At 43.0% G+C, this 19,159-nt stretch overlaps 2 protein-coding genes across 2 annotated transcripts in view; one reads left to right on the top strand and one right to left on the bottom strand.

Annotated features, from left to right (window-relative positions):
* The first annotated feature begins 271 nt into the window (after window positions 1-271).
* Window positions 272-13,482, top strand: FAIM (Fas apoptotic inhibitory molecule). Its single transcript, XM_060261981.1, has 4 exons — window positions 272-432; window positions 10,514-10,742; window positions 12,652-12,701; window positions 13,045-13,482. The coding sequence occupies exons 1-4, from the start codon at window positions 322-324 to the stop codon at window positions 13,192-13,194; spliced, it is 540 nt and encodes a 179-aa protein (XP_060117964.1). The 5' UTR covers window positions 272-321; the 3' UTR covers window positions 13,195-13,482.
* A 5,118-nt stretch (window positions 13,483-18,600) lies between these two features.
* PARP9 (poly(ADP-ribose) polymerase family member 9) overlaps window positions 18,601-19,159 on the bottom strand; it is a 56,038-nt gene continuing 55,479 nt past the window's right edge. The window contains exon 9 of the mRNA XM_060262791.1: window positions 18,601-19,158. Coding sequence (XP_060118774.1) covers window positions 18,830-19,158 — 329 coding nt within the window. The 3' untranslated portion in view covers window positions 18,601-18,829. The remainder of the gene's footprint in view (window position 19,159) is intronic.

Genomic DNA, 19,159 nt, shown 5'->3' with positions numbered 1-19,159 from the left:
TAAGGCTTCATTAAACACAAATCAAAGCCTGGGCTGGATCTGTTGGGCAACTGCATAAGAAATCCTGTGTGTATAACTTTAAATTTTCTGTCGTGGGACACCCGCCGCTGCACAATGTGGTGGCGAGTTTGGAGATATTTCAGAGACAAACTCAAATGCAGGAGTAAAGAGCATGGGTAATGGTGGTGAAGTCTAGTGTGTATGTGCAAACTCTTGCATGTACTTAAAGGAGCACCTGGATTGTATGCTGAGGGTTCATCATATATTAATGTATGTTTACACTTGTATCACCACAGACCTCAATCCAGTTGCCAAGACAACATGACTGATCTGGTGGCTGTCTGGGAAGTTGCTTTAAGTGATGGTGTTCACAAGATTGAATTTGAACATGGGACCACATCTGGCAAGCGAGTTGTGTATGTAGATGGAAAGGTACGACTGTTATATAAAATGTATGTAGGAGTAATTTTTTTAACAGTGGTCAAATCAGGCTAATGAAGGGAGTGTCACTAAGATTTCAGTAAATCTGATCTGACACTGTGGCGAAGTATCAGATCAACAGTGTAATCCTAAACATTTTCCAGGGAGTAGACTCAACTAGATCCTGAGAATTGAATAGACTCAACTAGGATTCTGAGAAGACCTGCAATTGTCGCATTGCAATTTTTATTCTGCAATTTGAAATTAAAGTTTTGGGCTAGGATCCAAAAAGGGATATGCACTTAGGTCCAAACCACACAAGATGTCTTTTAACAAGTCAGGTCCAGGTTCCCCAGGCCCAGCTCACTTTCCACACAGCAACACAGCAGTTACAGAAAACATTTAAAATCTTTTTTTTGGCCGGGGGGGGGGAGCGCGGGGGCTGATTCAGTTCAAGACCAGGGTACAGGAAGAGGGGCTCCTGCTTTGCTCCCACACCATTTTCCCGAGCCCAAATGGCATTGTGGGAAAATATTTGCCCCATTTTGGAGCGGCATTTTGGGAAACTTGTACTCAACACATTCTCTCTCTACCTCACACTGCTTCTTAACTTAATTTTCTAAGCAGATGAGTAAAGTATAAAAAGCTAGTCCTTGTTTCAATGGCTGTGGAAATCTATCCAAACACATAAAACATCACAGCTAAAAGATAGGTTATCTTCCAATATTTTGGTGCAAAGTAAGAATTAAAAGATTTTTAGGCTCTGAAAAGTAATTATATTCAAAAGTCACATGATATAAGGTATCTACACTACTTACACCACAGCCACATACTCTATCATAGCATAGTATCTTAATATACTTCCTTTGCAAAACATTAGGTGCACCAGCATAACAGCATGCCTATCCTGTGAACTCAGAGCAGTCAAATATGTTATAATATAGTGGGTTCAGTACACGGAAGAGATGTAGTAGTGATTTTAGCTCTTCATTCCAGTACAGCATAGTATAGGGCTACACTCTGAGACTGCCAAACAGGGCCAACTATAGACATTACAGGGTTCCCGCGCAACCACGTCATTGGATCATTCAAACCAGCAGGGGGCCCGTGATTGGAGCAGGGCAGCAGGAATTCAGATCCTACTGCCCATTGTTCCCGAGTCCCCAAGCTCAGTCCTACAGACTCCAATGAGGCAGGCAGGAACAGCATTGACTATACATATTTCAGTTCACATACACAACATCTCTCCCCCCCCCCCCTTAGGAAGGCAGGCTTGCAGTGCTCCTGCGTGGACCGCCTGAGCACCGGAGTGGGTGGAGGAGCGGTCGCTGCTTCAGGCGTGGTGAACGGAGGGACCAGTGATGCCAGATTTTTGGCCGGTAGTTTTGAGTTCTCGGTTGCTACTGGCTCGGCCTGGAGTGCTGGAGTCGGGGCCTCTGATATGGCCGTCTCAGTTGGTAGAGAAGTTGGAGCGGCTGGCAGGTCGTCAGGACTGTTGTCCTCAACCTCGTCCCCCAGGGCCTCGAGTAACCGTAGCTGGCAGTGTGCTGCTTGACCTGCCCTCTGTAGTTACTTTATACATAACCGACCCTAAAACTCTTGCGACCCTAGCTGGGATCCATGTGGGACCTCCCCTAAAGTTCCTTGCAAAGACCAGGTCTCCAGTATCTAACCCCTGGGGCACCCTAATTGCCTCTGGTACCTCCTGGAGGTCCAGGGCCCAGTCTGGGTGCAACCAGTCCAGAAAGGTGGACAACCACCAGCCCATTAAGAGCTCCGCCAGGCTGTGGGTGGCGGTGGTGGAGGGGACTGCATGCTGGGCCAATAAGAACTCTGCAAAGTGGGCCTCCCAGTCCCCCTGGATGATGTGGTAGAGTGATTCCGTAGTCGTTCGCACCATCCTTTCGGCTTGGCCGTTTGTGGCCGGGTGGAAAGGGGCCAACCTAATATGCGTAATTAAGTTCCGGGCACAAAAATCTTAGAACTCACCCGAAGTAAACGCAGTCCCATTGTCTGATACGAGAGTGTCCAGCAAGCTGTGTGATGCAAAGACCCAGCAAAGGCCGCCAGTGGTGGCCTGGGAGGCGGTAGATGCCATGGGGACTACCTCCAGCCATTTTGAGTAGGAGTCCACTATTAGAAAGAAAGTCTGCCCCTGGAAGGGCCCCACAAAGTCCAAATGTAGGCAGAACCAGGGTGCGTGGACTCCCAATGCTGAGCTGGCGCACCGGGTGTGCTGGTCAGGTCTTCTGGCAGGACTGGCATCTGGTGACCCAGGATCTGATCGCCTCATTGATCCCAGGCCACCAAACATAGCTGTAGGCGAATGCCTTCATTCGCATGATCCCCGGGTGGGTCTCGTGCAGCGCAGTGAGTACTTGCTGGTGCAGAGCCAGGGGCATGACCGCCCTACTCCCCCACAACAAACACCCCTTGTGTACCAAAAGTTCATTCTGGCAGGATGCGTATGCTGTGAAATCTGGGTCCACTCAACTAGTTGGCAATCCCCTCCATACCCAGTCCAAAACTCAGGAGAGGATCTTGTCTTTGGTGGATAAATGGGCAATGTCCTTAGTGTGCACCTGTGGGACTGGACCCCAAAGCGGTCCGGGAGGGCCTTGAACAGCAGAATCTGGTGTGCTGAAGCAGGATCTGGGTCCCCTGATGGCAGCAGCAGGCGGCTCAGGGCATCCGCGTGACCCACCGCCTTTCCCGGGCAGTACTGGAGGGTTTATTGGTACCCCACAAGGAAGATGGACCACTGCAAGACCCATGGAGATAGCATCTGGGGCGTTTGGTGGTCAGGGGCAAATAGGCCCAGCAAGGGCTTATGGTTCGTTAGGATGGTGAAGGGCCGGCCATAGAGATCATCATGAAACTTTTTTACCCCCACCACTATGGCCAGACCCTCCTTATCTATCTGCACATAATTGCGCTCCGGTTTCTGCAAGGTCCTTGAATAGTAAGCCGCTGGGACCTAATAGCCATCCAGCAGCACATGAGCTGGGACTGTGCCCACCCTGTAGGGGGAGGCGTTGCAGGCCAGCATGACAGGCAGCCACTCATCAAAGTATGCCAGCAAGCTATTTGAGGTTAAGAGTTCCTTTTCTGCCTGGAAGGTGGCGGCTTGCCAGCGGCCCCAAACCCAAGGAGTCCTCTTGTCCAGGAGTCTATGGAGAGGCTCAGCCACTGCTGCCTTTCCACACATCTGCAAGTTAATGCTACCTAGCGTACGCACCACTCTCTGCAAAGCTTTAGGCAGCATTTTTATCTGGAGTTATTGGCATCATATTAGGCTTTGAATTATTGTCTTGCTCCCTCATACAATTTAGTTTAAAGCTCTCCTTATTAGGTTAGCAAGGCTCTTACCAAACGTTTTTTCCTACCTTCATAAGGTGTAAACCATCTCCCGATAAAAGAGCACCATGTCAAAAGCATAAGCCATAGCCTAGAAAACCAAACCTTTTTTGATGACACCATTGATGTAGTCAGTTATTTATTTGAAGTATTGTTCTTTCTCATTCTAAGCCGTGGCCTTCGACAGGAAGAACTGAAGAAAACGCAACCTGGACTCCCAGCTCCTTCACCTTCTAACTCAGAGCCACGTAGTCTCTCTTAATACATTCAGTTCATAAGAACATAAGAGAAGCCATGTTGGATCAGGCCAATGGCCCATCCAGTCCAACACTCTGCGTCACACAGTTGCCAAAAAATTGTTATATATATTTATTAAATATATATACACACACACACTGTGGCTAATAGCCACTGATGGACCTCTGCTCCATATTTTTATCTAAACCCCTCTTGAAGGTGGCCATGCTTGTGGCCGCCACCACCTCCTGTGGCAGTGAATTCCACATGTTAATCACTCTTTGGGTGAAGAATTACTTCCTTTTATCCGGTTTAACCTGTCTGCTCAGCAATTTCATCGAATGCCCACGAGTTCTTGTATTGTGAGAAAGGGAGAAAAGTACCTCTTTCTCTACTTTCTCCATCCCATGCATTATCTTGTAAACCTCTATCATGTCACCCCGCAGTCGACGTTTCTCCAAGCTAAAGAGTCCCAAGCGTTTCAACCTTTCTTCATAGGGAAAGTGTTCCAGCCCTTTAATCATTCTAGTTGCCCTTTTCTGGACTTTCTCCAATGCTATAATATCCTTTTTGAGGTGCGGCGACCAGAACTGCACACAGTACTCCAAATGAGACCGCACCATCGATTTATACAGGGGCATTATGATACTGGCTGATTTGTTTTCAATTCCCTTCCTAATAATTCCCAGCATGGCGTTGGCCTTTTTTATTGCAAACGCACACTGTCTTAACATTTTCAGTGAGTTATCTACCACAACCCCAAGATCTCTCTCTTGGTCAGTCTCTGCCAGTTCACACCCCATCAACTTGTATTTGTAGCTGGGATTCTTGACCCCAATGTGCATTACTTTGCACTTGGCCACATTGAACCGCATCTGCCACGTTGACGCCCACTCACCCAGCCTCAACCCGATCCCTTTGGAGTTCCTCACAATCCTCTCTGGTTCTCACCACCCTGAACAATTTAGTGTCATCCGCAAACTTGGCCACTTCACTGCTCACTCCCAACTCTAAATCATTTATGAACAAGTTAAAGAGCATGGGACCCAGTACCGAGCCCTGCGGCACCCCACTGCTTACCGTCCTCCACTGCAAAGACTCCCCATTTATACTCACTCTCTGCTTCCTATTACTCAGCCAGTTTTTGATCCACAAGAGGACCTGTCCTTTTACTCCATGACTCTCAAGCTTTCTAAGGAGCCTTTGATGAGGAACTTTATCAAAAGCTTTCTGGAAGTCAAGGTAAACAACATCTATCGGGTCTCCTTTGTCCACATGTTTGTTCACCCCCTCAAAGAAATGCAACAGGTTAGTGAGGCAAGATCTTCCCTTGCAGAACCCATGCTGAGTCTTCCTCAATAACCCGTGTTCATCAATGTGCCTACTCATTCTGTCCTTGATAATGCTTTCTACCAACTTTCCCGGTATTGAAATCAGACTGACTGGCCTGTAATTGCCCGGATCTCCTCTGGAACCCTTTTTAAAGATGGGGGTGACATTTGCTATCTTCCAGTCCTCAGGAACGGAGGCAGATTTCAATGAAAGATTACAGATTTTTGTCAAAAGATCCACAAGTTCAACTTTGAGTTCTTTCAGAACTCTCGGATGTATGCCATCCGGACCCGGTGACTTATTAGTTTTTAATTTGTCTATCAGTTGCAGGACCTCCTCTTTTGTCACCTCAATCTGACTCAGGTCTTTCAACACCCCTTCCAAAATTAGCGGTTCTGGGGCGGGCAAAAAGTTCTCATCTTCCACAGTGAAGACGGAGGCAAAAAATGCATTCAGCTTCTCAGCCATTTCCCTATCCTCCTTCAGTAATCCTTTTACCCCATGGTCATCCAAGGGCCCCACTGCCTCCCTGCCTGCTTTCCTACTTCTAATATATTTGAAGAAATGTTTATTGTTGGTCTTTATGGTTTTTACAATATGCTCCTCATAGTCCCTTTTTGCCTGCCTGATCACAGTCTTGCATTTGATTTGCCACAGCCTGTGTTCCCTTTTATTAATCTCACTTGGACTGGTTTTCCACCGCTTAAAGGAATCCTTCTTACCTTTTACAGCTTCCATTACTTTGTTTGTTAACCATGCAGGCCTTTTCTTATGCCTGTTTGTGCCTTTCCTAACTTGTGGTATGTATTTTATCTGAGCTTCTAGGATTATAGTTTTAAATAGTGTCCAAGCTTCCCCAAGGGTTTTGACCGTATTTACCTTTCTTTTCAGTTTCCTCCTCACATGCCTCCTCATCTCAGAGAATTTACCCCTTTTAAAGTTAAACATGGTTGTGGCGGTCTTTTTGGGCAACTCCCTATTTATCCAAACGGTGAAATCAATAACATTATGGTCACTGCTCCCAAGCAGCGCAATCACTTTTACATCTCTCACCAAGTCTTGGGCATTACTTAGGACCAAATCCAGGATAGCCCCAGCCCTGGTAGGTTCTGAGACAATCTGCTCCATAGCACAGTCATTGAGAGCATCAAGAAACTCAATCTCTTTCTCTTGACCAGAACACATATTGACCCAATCAATCTGCGGGTAGTTAAAATCACCTATTACGACACAGTTTTTACGTTTAGCCGCTATCTTTAAGCCTTCCATCATATTATAATCGTCCTCTCTCTTTTGATTTGGTGGGCGATAACAAACTCCCATAGTTAAATTTCCTTTTGGGCCCTCTATATCAACCCAAAGCATTTCTAAAAGGGAATCTAATTCTCTGACCTCAGTCTTACTGGATTGTATATCTTCTCTGACATACAGAGCCACCCCACCTCCAACCCTTCCCTCCCTATCCTTCCGATATAACTTATATCCAGGAATCACCGTGTCCCACTGATTCTCCTCATTCCACCAAGTTTCTGAAATTCCCACAATGTCTATGTTTTCTCCCAACACTAAGCATTCCAATTCACCAATTTTACTTCGAACACTTCTAGCATTTGCATACAAACATCTATAATTTCCCAGGCAAGCTAGGCCCGCCACCTTCCTCCTGCCGCCTCGGGACTCTGGCAGACAGTCCATACTGTTTGTCACCATCACAGTGGACAACTCTGATCCGTTACCCAGTAGAAAAATAGCAGCCAACCCTTAATCTCTTTGAGACGAGTCCTCCCGAACCAGAGACATCCTGTCGGCTTTCCCCCAAGATTTAGTTTAAAAACTGCTCTGCCACCTTTTTGCTTTTAAGCGCTAGCAGCCTGTTCCATCCGGGTGGAGACCGTCTCTTTTGTACAGCTCCCGCTTGTTCCAGAAAGCATCCCAGTTCATTTATTCATTTGTTCCATATGGATCATCAAGAAAGGATAATAATACATGGGCATGACGAGTTTTCCTATCCTTTCTGTCACATCCTGGATGGGTGCACTTGGTAGACAGCATACCTCTCAACATGACAAGTCCAGTCAGCACACTTTAGGCTCTACTCCTCTGAGCAAGGAATCTCCAATTACCAGCACCCTCCTCTTCCTATATGAGGGAGCAGAAGCTCCAGGCTTCTTATTCTCAGGGTCCAGAGAAACTTTCCTCAAGCTTTGCAGAGGTTGGGAAAATAGCCCTTGTTTCAATGGTTCAGAATCAGTATCAGTATCTGGAACCGATTGCTGAGCAGCAGAGGCTCAGAACATCTCCTGATTTTCCTGCTCCTGTGCGTTATGTTTTTCCACGAATCCTTCTCCTGCATAGGATTCTCTTCCATTTGTCGAGATACCTTTTCCTTTTCCTCCCATTGTTCTTTCAAGAGCATTCATGGGTTCTGTCAAGAAAATCCTCACTTTCCTTTATATGTTGTAGTGTGGACAAGCGTGCCTCAAGTCCCCATATCTTCTCCTCCAGCAGGGCTACCAACTTACACTTGCTGCAAATGTAACTGCTGCTGCCTTTAGGCAGTGTTCACTTTAAGCTGAGTTAGTGTGAACTAGCTCACAGATTTTTAGCCTCCAGCTCACACATTTTTGTCTTATTCCTGAGCACACTAATTTATGCAATGGCTCACAACTTTAATGGCAGTCGCTCACAACATTAATGCCAGTAGCTCACAAAGTAGAATTTTTGTTCACAAGACTCTGCAGCTTAGAAGGGAATATTGCCGTCAGGTAAAAATACAAACATACCAAGACTTTACATGTCACTATCTCAGCTCCCTCACCACTCATGCTGCTGCAATCCATTTCAAAATTAGCTCTCTTTATCTTGACTTCCCTGTAAATTCCACTTGCAAACTGCCTCTTGAGACTACTTGTGAGGCACTACTCACCTTCCTACAGGACCTCCAGACTAAGAGCCACAGGCCAAGAGTGCTTTAGCTCTCACCAAAGGCTTGCACCTCTGGTGAGGAGGAGCCTTGCAATTTAAAAGCTGAAGCCCCCACCTCTTGACTCAACAGTCAGAACAAAAGTGGAGGGCAGGGCCAGCAACCATCCCCAGGCAAACAGGCCTTCCTCTCTCAGCAACAACCACACAAAAGACACACAGAAGCAATCAGAAACCCTCTCCAGCAGACTCCAAACATTCACACAGTTCTCTCACTCAGCAACCCTAGGTAATACTCCCCAGCAGTTTTTGAAAAGCAAAAATTACACCTCACCAGCAGTTCTGTCCCAGCTCCAAGCACCTTCCTCTAACCCAGCTGAGTCAATTATGTGATTCTGTGAAGTGGTATTATGATAGCATGCCTTCAAGTGGATGACATAACTCCTGGCACACCTTTATCTGTGTGAATACAGTTGCCAGTATATCTTTCCAGCATGAGATACTGGATTTGAAGAGTTCTGGGGGAATCAAATCTGCAGTGGGGGCCTTCTCATTCTGCATTTGAGAAATCAGACAATTGATATCAGCTGGTTGAACAGGGGGTCACTCTGGTAGTTCAGCTGGATTCCTTACTCTGACATTCAAAAAGCGAAGATATCAGCAAAGGGTTCCTTCCAGGTATGCAAGAAGATACAAGCATGTAAAACAGAACTAACTAGCTTCCACAAGTTATTCATATTTATATTATTTCAGGGAGCTCTGATTAGCTTTTGGCAGTTAGTAAAACAAGCTTCTTTACTCTTGTATATAGCTTTATATGCTTTTTTTCCTGAAAAAGCTTGTGGGGAAGAGCTAGCAGAACTGTATTCTATGAATGCCTGATAGCAAACTTTAAAAAATCATGTTGGTCTGCAGCAGCAGAATAAAGTTAGAGTTCAGTAGCGCCTTTAAGGCCAGCGAAGTTTTATTCAAGGTATAAGGCTTCATGTGTGCCCACACACTTACACCTTGAATAAAACTTTGTTGGTCTTAAAGGTGCTGCTTTATTTTTTAGTCACGCAAGATTAAACCGGGGGGGGGGGGGGGGGTTGTAGGTTTCAAGACCTTATCTCCATACATGGTTTATAGTACTCAGGCAACCTGGGAGAAGATTTGCTCTGGCTTACAGCAGCTATTGTGCATACAAGATCCTAAAGTAATTTCTCAAGAGCAGATTTACGTGAGAACATCAAAGTTCTACACTAAAGTATAGTTTTCAGAACTCCATTTTACTGCTCTCAATTTATTATAATCTGGACAGATGGGTATCACATGACAATCTTGGGCACTTTCTTGGAGCCCAAGTCATTAAAGAGTATCTTGTGTCGTTTGTCCCTTCGAGAGGATGCTGCACACTTGCCTCTTCAAAGTTTGCTTTCAGTTTTTTGCAGTAACAGTTTCTGCTGCCAAGCTGCTGCTTAAACTAAATTGAGGTCTATATAATTGAGGAACATCTGAATAAAAAATGAGTACAGAATTCCAGCTGCCTGTGTTATCTCCCACATGTATCTTCTTTGGATCTCCAGCCATGACATATTTTTTCTGGACAAATTAAATGACAGCAGTTTATTCCCTAATAAAATATAACTTTCAGGTGCTTCTCAGATGAAAGAGATACATGAATATTTTGAAAGTACAGACATTGATAAGACTGCAGCACAAATCCAAATGTCTCAGCCACTTGATCAGAATGTTTTATTTTGTATTTTGCATCTGGTATTTAAAATTAAAATATTCAAGTAATGTGTATACCATATTTAACCAAAAAAGGAAGATGATGCTCCTGAAGAAAGGTTATACACAGAACTGTAACTTGTATGTGAATTTGCAATTACCACTTGTTTTCCTTCTTGGCACTCCTGGGTGGGGAGGGGGGCAGGGTAGTGTTTCTTTCAGATAAATGAGGTATATGTTTGAAGATCTGGCTGACAGAAGATCTAGCTCATGCATTGTTCTGGTACCCTAGATATATACCAGAACCTGAACAACTATTTAGGACTATGTAATCTTGATTTTGTGGAAAACCAGATCAGGTTAAACTGATGTCACTTTTGGCAAATAAAGTAGGCTATATAATACTCTTATCCGAATAAAAAAAATAAAAAAGAGATTATGTTAACATTACATTAATTTGCCTATACATTTTCACCATAGTAGCAAAGTTGCAAATTCTACTAATGCCCAACTTCCTTTCCCCCTCCCTCAGGAAATAATAAGAAAAGAATGGATGTTCAAACTTGTAGGAAAAGAGACATTTACTGTTGGGGAAGCCAAGACAAAAGCTACCATTAACATTGATGCAGTTAGTGGCTTTGCATATGAATATACCTTGGAAATTAATGGAAAGAGCCTCAAGAAGTACATGGAGAACAGATCAAAGACCACAAACACTTGGGTGTTAACCTTGGATGGAGCTGACTGTAGGATCGTGTTAGGTAGGCTATTCTTCTACAGTATCTTGTGTATCTTTTGACTGATTGTTTATATTTTTATTCAGTTCTGTGATACTCCCAAAAGAGCATTGCTCTGCCTTGAGTCTCTGCAAGGAAGCCAGATTATAAATAAAATATATAATAAATAGTAAAGTAAATAAATCAAAATCACATCTACTTGTGCTTGGCCCCAAAAAACTTTCAGAATTAGTGCAGGATATTTTTGATCAGGAAAGAATTTTAGTAAATTGAGTTTGACTTTTCCTGTCATGTAGTTACAGTCCTGTTGTTGCTAGTAGTGCATTTTAAACTGCACAGTGTTGGTTTTATGGTAATGTTGAAGCAGGATTATTTGTTTGCAGGAATCTTGAATGATAAGGTAGAGTCTAAATTCAATAACTTATTAGCAGTTATCTTTACTATATTAATTGCAACAGGTAACTTGTAATTGCAACAAGTAAGCTTCACTAGACCTTACAGTGCAAAAAAATTTATATGTATATATAAAAAAATTTTGCCACTATGTGACACAGAGTGTTGGACTGGATGGGCCATTGGCCTGATCTAACATGGCTTCTCTTATGTTCTTATGTGCAACTGCCATTCATCTGTGGTTTTTTAATGTTTCATCTTGTTAAATTCTAGTAGAAGAAAAATGTGACCGTGTATTCTGCAGTTCCTCACTCTCTGTAAACTGCAGTCAAGGAATTGGATTATGGATAGGAGAAATACTGAACATGAAGGTGCTTGATGCCTAGTCAAAGAACCAAAAAGTCTATTGCCACAAGGGATTATTCCAGAGTTGTGTGTTCACCACAGTTCCAGAGAAGTGCAGAACACCCTGTGATTCTTAATAATCTTGTATTTTTTTAAAGAGAGGGGGGAGTTTCTTGCAGTTATGGCTCTAAAAAAATGTTTGTAAGTCTGTGAGAAATAACAAAAATCTGAGAGGTGGTTGAATAAGTTTTCCATTGTTTTGGAGTAGGGCTTTCATAGCACTTCAGAACTCCTTGCCCTTCTCCATAACTACCAAATCTGGAATATTCAAAATAATTAAAATAGCACGATTACTGTACAAAGATGATTAATTATGCAATTAGAATAACTTGACCAGGCCACAAAATCCAAGATTTGTGCAATGGAAAGGCCATATGAGAGGATCAGCAGAGCAGTTAGCACCTTAACGTATAAATCTAAAAGCTGTGCTCTCAGATGCCCGTAGGATCTTAAAACAGGAATAATTGTGGATGAAAAAATGGATTATGAAAGTTAGTTGTGGATTTTTACAGAGGCCTCTTTCTCCATGTTAACAATACCATGAGAAATAGAACTGTTCTGACCCTTCTGTAGGCTGCGTGCAGAGAAAAATGTTTTTGTGTGATTTGCACCTATATGTATCGCAAAAGACTTGCTTAAACTGTTCAGTGTGCATCACGGTCCTACTTCTGGGCAGGGACTAGTTTCATGAAAAACTACCTTCTTTGAACAGGTATTGACTTTCTCTTGTCCTTTATGTTGGGATAAATGTCTCAAGATACCTCAGCTTTTTTTTGTTGTTGACTTTTAACCTAGTTGCCATAAACACCTCTCTTACATGTTAATTTCCTTTTGTTAGGGAAGGACATTGGTCTCTGGCATCATGCAACTTCAGGTTTTGTAGAGAGAGCCAGGGTCCCTTTGCCATATTTTTTCTCTGTGTAATGTTGCCCTCTGTTGAAAAAAATCCTCTCAGAAATCTAAAGGAAGAAATTGCATATATATATATATAGCAAATGCACAAGCAATTAAAATCAAATAAAACATAACTTGCAAAAGAGGAGCTGTCATCTGAGCAAACTTGTAGTGATGCTTAAACGTCATAATATAGAACAAGTCATATTGCAATCTCTTTTGTGATGTCTTATTTTTACAGAGAAAGACACAATGGACGTCTGGTGCAATGGTAAAAAACTGGAAACTGCGGTATGTAACTTTCAATAAAAGGGACTTTGGGGGGGGGGCTGAACAGTCAAGAAAACTGAACAAAGTTATCAGTAACTTTACAGTACATTCCTTGATACTCTCCTCTTCCTACCAAAATGTGTAGAACTGGGACAACTAAAATACAGAATTGAAACAGTTAAACCTCCTAAAGCAAGGAAATAAAAACTTCAGCAATCTCTGCTTTTAGTGGTTTTGAGTGGATTGTGGCCATTTTGAACACAAGCCTGTGCTTTAGAATAGTCCTTTACTGACTAGCAAATACTTGCAATATTCCAGACTATTTGAAAAAATTGAGTTTTTGCATCCCCTTTTTTTGTTCCAGGGTGAATTCGTAGACGATGGGACAGAAACCCATTTCAGTATTGGAAACCATGATTGCTGCATTAAAGCAGTTAGTAGTGGTAAGAGAAGAGAAGGAATTATTCATACACTCATTGTTGATGACAGAGAAATGCCAGAAACTTTGGAATAATCTTCAGATGTTCTGGCTAATGCAAAGATCAGGGATTTTCAATTACTGCAGTAATTGAAAATTTCAATATGTACAAATTGGTACATTTTGAATGTGCTGTTTTATTTTCTAGTTACTGTATATTAAATTTATTGGAGGATCAGATAAGAATGTAAAATTATGTACAACCTCCAGCATTCCTAGCTATTTTGTAAATTATATAAATATATATTATAACATTGGGAATTTTTACTAATGTACAAATTGTTTACATAGAAACTTTTATTTCAATAAAAATGCAGAATGAAACAGTGGCCTGTGTTTTTAGTCGTTCAGATGTATGATTCTTGTCAAATCCTTAAAATATTTGGTCAGCCTTATTTTAGCAAATGTTTTTGAAACTGTAAATTGTAGTAATTCACTGGAGCACGTTAGCCTGCCTTCCATGCCAGCTTTTGACCAGTATAAATGTATACTCCTGACCGGGGTGCATGTAGTTGTTCATTTTCTAACAACAGCAGGAGAGCCAGTTTGGTGTAGTGTTTAAGTGTGCGGACTCTTATCTGGGAGAACCGGGTTTGATTCCCCACTCCTCCACTTGCACCTGCTGGAATGGCCTTGGGTCAGCCACAGCTCTGGCAGAGGTTGTCCTTGAAAGGGCAGCTGCTGTGAGAGCCCTCTCCAGCCCCACCCACCTCACAGGGTGTCTGTTGTGGGGGAGGAAGGGAAAGGAGATTGTGAGCCGCTCTGAGACTCCAGCCTTGAAAGGGCAGCTGCTGTGAGAGCCCTCTCCAGCCCCACCCACCTCACAGGGTGTCTGTTGTGGGGGAGGAAGGGAAAGGAGATTGTGAGCCGCTCTGAGACTCTTTGGAGTGGAGGGCGGGATATAAATCCAATATCTTCATCTACCTCACAGGGTGTCTGTTGTGGGGGGGAAGGTAAAGGAGATTGTGAGCCGCTCTGAGACTCTTCGGAGTGGAGGGCAGGATATAAATCCAATATCTTCTTCTTCTAAGCAGCAGGCCTCTTTTTAGGCAGAAGCTCAGGAGTGCTCTTTCTTTCTTACACCCCTCCCCCCCATACTTGCTTCTGGGCTCCATTGTTCAAACCCCCTGAGAATTTTGCTGAACTCTGAGATTTGACAAACTTTCTAATACTTTCCCCACAAAAAATGGGAAAATAACTGAAACATAAAGCAGACAGATGAAAATCATCATGCCACTGTGGCAACATAGGAGAAACTAATTTAAAAAGTATGGTGAGAATATGCTTTTATTACAACAATTCTAATTCAAGAAGCATCTTAAAGTAGATGCTGAGCTGATATGATTTAGTACACCTTCTGGTGATGTCAGGGTATGTGGCATACGCAAATAAGTTATGCAAATGAGTTGTGCTAATGAACTCCAGCACCTCTTTTTCTACTAAATGCTAAGCAGTAATAGTCTGCTCACAGCTCAGTGAGAAGCAGAGCCAACAAGATCTGTTTATGGGAATCATGCATGAGTTAGGGCTGTTTGCTGGGGAAACAAAAACCATGTAATAGTTTGTATTAGGACCAACTAAAATGGCCCTAATAAAGGTATTAACATGAATTATATTTCTTGTTCTGGAATTTCAGCGGACCAATATGTATAACTTTTAGCTTATTTGCTGTTTAGCCAAGGGAAAGAGTGAAAAGTGATCCATTGAGTCCTATATTTATCCACTTTCATATACCCAGAGGAAAGAGACTGAGGGTCAAAAGGCACAGCACACCTACCAATGCATGGAAGTCAAGACCTTGACTTCCAGAAAGCTTTTGATAAAGTTCCTCATCAAAGGCTCCTTAGAAAGCTTGAGAATCATGGAGTAAAAGGACAGGTCCTCTTGTGGATCAAAAACTGGCTGAGTAATAGGAAGCAGAGAGTGAGTATAAATGGGCAGTCTTCGCAGTGGAGGACGGTAAGCAGTGGGGTGCCACAGGGCTCGGTACTGGGTCCCATGCTCTTTAACTTGTTCATAAATGATTTAGAGTTGGGAGTGAGCAGTGAAGTGGCCAAGTTTGCGGATGACACTAAATTGTTCAGGGTGGTGAGAACCAGAGAGGATTGTGAGGAACTCCAAAGGGATCTGTTGAGGCTGGGTGAGTGGGCGTCAACGTGGCAGATGCGGTTCAATGTGGCCAAGTGCAAAGTAATGCACATTGGGGCTAAGAATCCCAGCTACAAATACAAGTTGATGGGGTGTGAACTGGCAGAGACTGATCAAGAGAGAGATCTTGGGGTCATGATAGATAACTCACTGAAAGTGTCAAGACAGTGTGCGTTTGCAATAAAAAAGGCCAATGCCATGCTGGGAATTATTAGGAAGGGAATTGAAAACAAATCAGCCAGTATCATAATGCCCCTGTATAAATCGATGGTGCGGTCTCATTTGGAGTACTGTGTGCAGTTCTGGTCGCCGCACCTCAAAAAGGATATTACAGCTTTAGAGAAGGTGCAGAGAAGGGCAACTAGAATGATTAAAGGGCTGGAGCACTTTCCCTATGAAGAAAGGTTGAAACGCTTGGGACTCTTTAGCTTGGAGAAATGTCGACTGCGGGGTGACATGATAGAGGTTTACAAGATAATGCATGGAATGGAGAAAGTAGAGAAAGAAGTACTTTTCTCCCTTTCTCACAATACAAGAACTCGTGGGCATTCGATGAAATTGCTGAGTAGACAGGTTAAAACGGATAAAAGGAAGTACTTCTTCACCCAAAGGGTGATTAACATGTGGAATTCACTGCCACAGGAGGTGGTGGCGGCCACAAGTATAGCCACCTTCAAGAGGGGTTTAGATAAAAATATGGAGCACAGGTCCATCAGTGGCTATTAGCCACAGTGTATGTGTGTATATAACATTTTTTGCCACTGTGTGACACAGAGTGTTGGACTTGATGGGCCGTTGGCCTGATCCAACATGGCTTCTCTTATGTTCTTATGTTCTTAAGAGACATAATTCAGAATCTATGCTAGCTTTATACATTCCCAGTCCTCTGTCTGTGTTTACAGCTTGTTTGAGAATCCTACTGAATTGTATCTTCCCAACAGTAAAGAATGATTTTACCTTCAGTTCTGAATGCTATTATTTCAGTGTTTGGAATCATAATCTAATAGCCACTGGTGACTGAACTTGTGGATTCTTACTAATAGTCCTACTTGAAATAAACAGGGAGGTTTTTGCTTGTGACTTGAGAGAGTCTCTAGGGGAAAAAAATGTGGCCTTCTGATAGCCAAATTAAACTCCTTATTTATGAAGAAACACCTTTCAGAAAGCATTTAATTTCCTGTATTGCTCTCCTGTTGTTTTAGAATATTGCTTAAAATACTGCATAAGAAATACAAGCTCCCTGTAGGGCAAGGAATTGAATGACATTTCCTGTTGCCTTGCAACAGGGATGGCAGACACCAATATATAATTTATTTAATATGGTGTACTTAATCCACATTATATGGTCTCTTTAAAAGGTTGCCATCTTTTTGTTGGGTCCTGGAGTTCTCCTAGAATTACAAGTGATCTCCAAATTGCAGAGATCAGTTCGCCCAAGGAAATTGAAGCTTCAGAGGATGCAATTCTGTGATATCCAGTCCAGACATCATTTCAGAAACAGACCGGAGGAAATTGCTGAATTATAATCATGGTGGTTTGTGAGCCTGTTTCTGAAATGATGCTGCAGTAAAACAGGTTGGTTAGCTTTGTGAATCTTGATTTCAGATTTGTGTCCATTCATCTTTTAGTATACCCAGGCCACAAGGGCACTGGGTTTAGGTGCTGGGCAGTAGTTGGTAGGGTTGTTCCACTGGGCTGGTCACTTTTAGGTTGGCACAGAGCACCAGTGCACTGTTTCTGTGCTGTGGTCCTTGCAGAAAGCACCCCGCCCCCTAGGTTTGTAATTCAGAGAAATTCTCAGATTTGAACTAAGGTTTTTTGTGTGTGGCACTGGTACTGCCACAGTGGCACTTGTTCTGCAGGGCATATAGCACTGTTATGCTCCTTGCAAACAAGCATCCTTACCACAATTGACTTTCCACTGCAGAGATTATCTAGAAAAATCTGCCTGTTTTTGCAAGTTTTTCCCATCATAAGAGACAATGGGGAAGAGGGACAAACACTTTGGGGTCCCATAGAACTGGAACTCCTTGTCCAATCTTTTTGGAACTTGGGGGTTCCAGCTGAACTGCAAATTTGGTGCCTCTCCCTCAAACCCCATCCTCTCCAGTGTCAATTTTTCCACCTTTCTCCCCTGCCATAGGAAAGCATAGGGAATGGGGGCACCCTCTTCGGGTGCCCCTAGAATTGGACCCCGATCCAATCTTTTTGGAACTTGGGGGTTCTGTGGGGAGAGGCTCCTGCAGCTGCCCTGCAAATTTGGTGCCACTCCCTCTGCCCCCCAGCTGCCTTTCATTATACCCTATTTTGCTATTGACTTCAATGGGCCCATAGGGTATAACGGAGCCATATATTCAGGAATAGCCAGCTATCTCATGAATCAGATTTGGCTGTTGAATCTGACATTTGGCCCCCCCAATATTTTGCCCCTGAATTCAAATTTTACCAGATTTTTTTTTTCATATCCCTAATTTTAACCCCTTCTTTCTGCTCTTAACAAAAAAATCAGCTGAACAGTAGGGAGCTCCCTGCCACTCAGCTGTTTGGTTTAACTATTTTCTGTTCCCCATAAAAAGCCACGGGAGCAAAAACTAGGGGTTTAAACAATATGAACTAGGTTGGTTCGCATATGGATTTGTGGTTCAGCCAGGAACTGCGAACTGAATCACAAAAATACAGTTCATGCCCATCCCTAATTAGGGCATAACCCAGGGGTGGCCAACGGTAGCTCTCCAGATGTTTTTTACCTACAACTCCCATCAGCCCCAGCCAGCATCACCAATGGCTGGGGCTGATGGGAGTTGTAGCCAAAAAACATCTGGAGAGCTACCATTGGCCACCCCTAGTATAACCTAATGTAAGCTTGTATGCAGTGGCATTAAACTACAGTATTAAACTGTCTCTTATTCATTGCTAATGAATGAAACAAATTACCTAAAATCTTATATAAATAACTCTTTGGGATGTAAGCACTGATTCAGGCACATATTAAATAGAACTCCCAGTAAAATATATATCATGGATTGGATCCCAGTGAAAATTTCCACATAGTTGTCAGGGGGGAGATTTTTGCCGGTTTTCCTTTCCTTCAGCAGAGTTTGGACTCCCCTCCTGAGGTATTCCAGGGGGTCTTGCCGCCTTCAGGAGCATTTCATGCTGCAGGAGGAGGAAGTCAGGAAGTTGTGTTTCCACAGATGGAAATCCATCACATGTGGATATTTTAGGTGAGACCCATGCCATTGTTAAGTGTTCTATACTATAATAAACAGCACAAAATAAAATTTTCAAAGGGTTTGAAGTTGGTATTTTATTTTACAATTGTCAGTGCAGTTCTGTTGTAAATAAAATGACATGGTTTTAAACTTCCTTTGCTGAAGCTGCTCACTAAGCAATTAGGATAATTTAAATCATTTCATAGCAAGATTTCTCACTACATTGAAAGGCTGCCATCTGTAGATGTCGTCTAAATACACAGACATTGCCCAGTGCCCACATTCTGATGAAATCTGAGGTCTCATATTTTCTAGGCTGATGGCTCCAAATTTGTCTTCTGCCCTGGATTCCAAATCAGGGAACAAGTCAACAAATACAGAGGCAGAGCCTGTTCCCTATTAAAAATGACAAAGATTTCAGGGTTGTGAATATCGTCAACTACACTGTCATAGAGTTTCATTCCGCTTGCATTAATTAATGGTGGTACTACATAGCTTCGATTGCCCCTAGTGAATAAGCCCGTTACAACCTCTGCTTCAAATGCACAGAGCAGGTGGTCCATTTCACACTTTTCCCTGGTATCTGCCACAAGGTTCCTGGGATTCTTGTTAAAATAGATGCCAGCTCCGTACTTCTGGTC

Source organism: Heteronotia binoei, chromosome 21 (assembly GCF_032191835.1).
Source record: "Heteronotia binoei isolate CCM8104 ecotype False Entrance Well chromosome 21, APGP_CSIRO_Hbin_v1, whole genome shotgun sequence".
Lineage (NCBI taxonomy): Eukaryota > Metazoa > Chordata > Lepidosauria > Squamata > Gekkonidae > Heteronotia > Heteronotia binoei.
Note: the sequence above shows the minus strand (reverse complement) of the source record. Positions and strands in the feature narration are given on the sequence as shown.

Bases quoted from the DNA above. Each gene is read 5' to 3' on its own strand.
- FAIM (XM_060261981.1), top strand. From the start codon at position 322: ATGACTGATCTGGTGGCTGTCTGGGAAGTTGCTTTAAGTGATGGTGTT. The intron at 433-10,513 runs GTACGACTGTTA...CCCCTCCCTCAG, and splicing joins TTGTGTATGTAGATGGAAAG to GAAATAATAAGAAAAGAATG. The intron at 12,702-13,044 runs GTATGTAACTTT...TTTTTGTTCCAG, and splicing joins GTAAAAAACTGGAAACTGCG to GGTGAATTCGTAGACGATGG.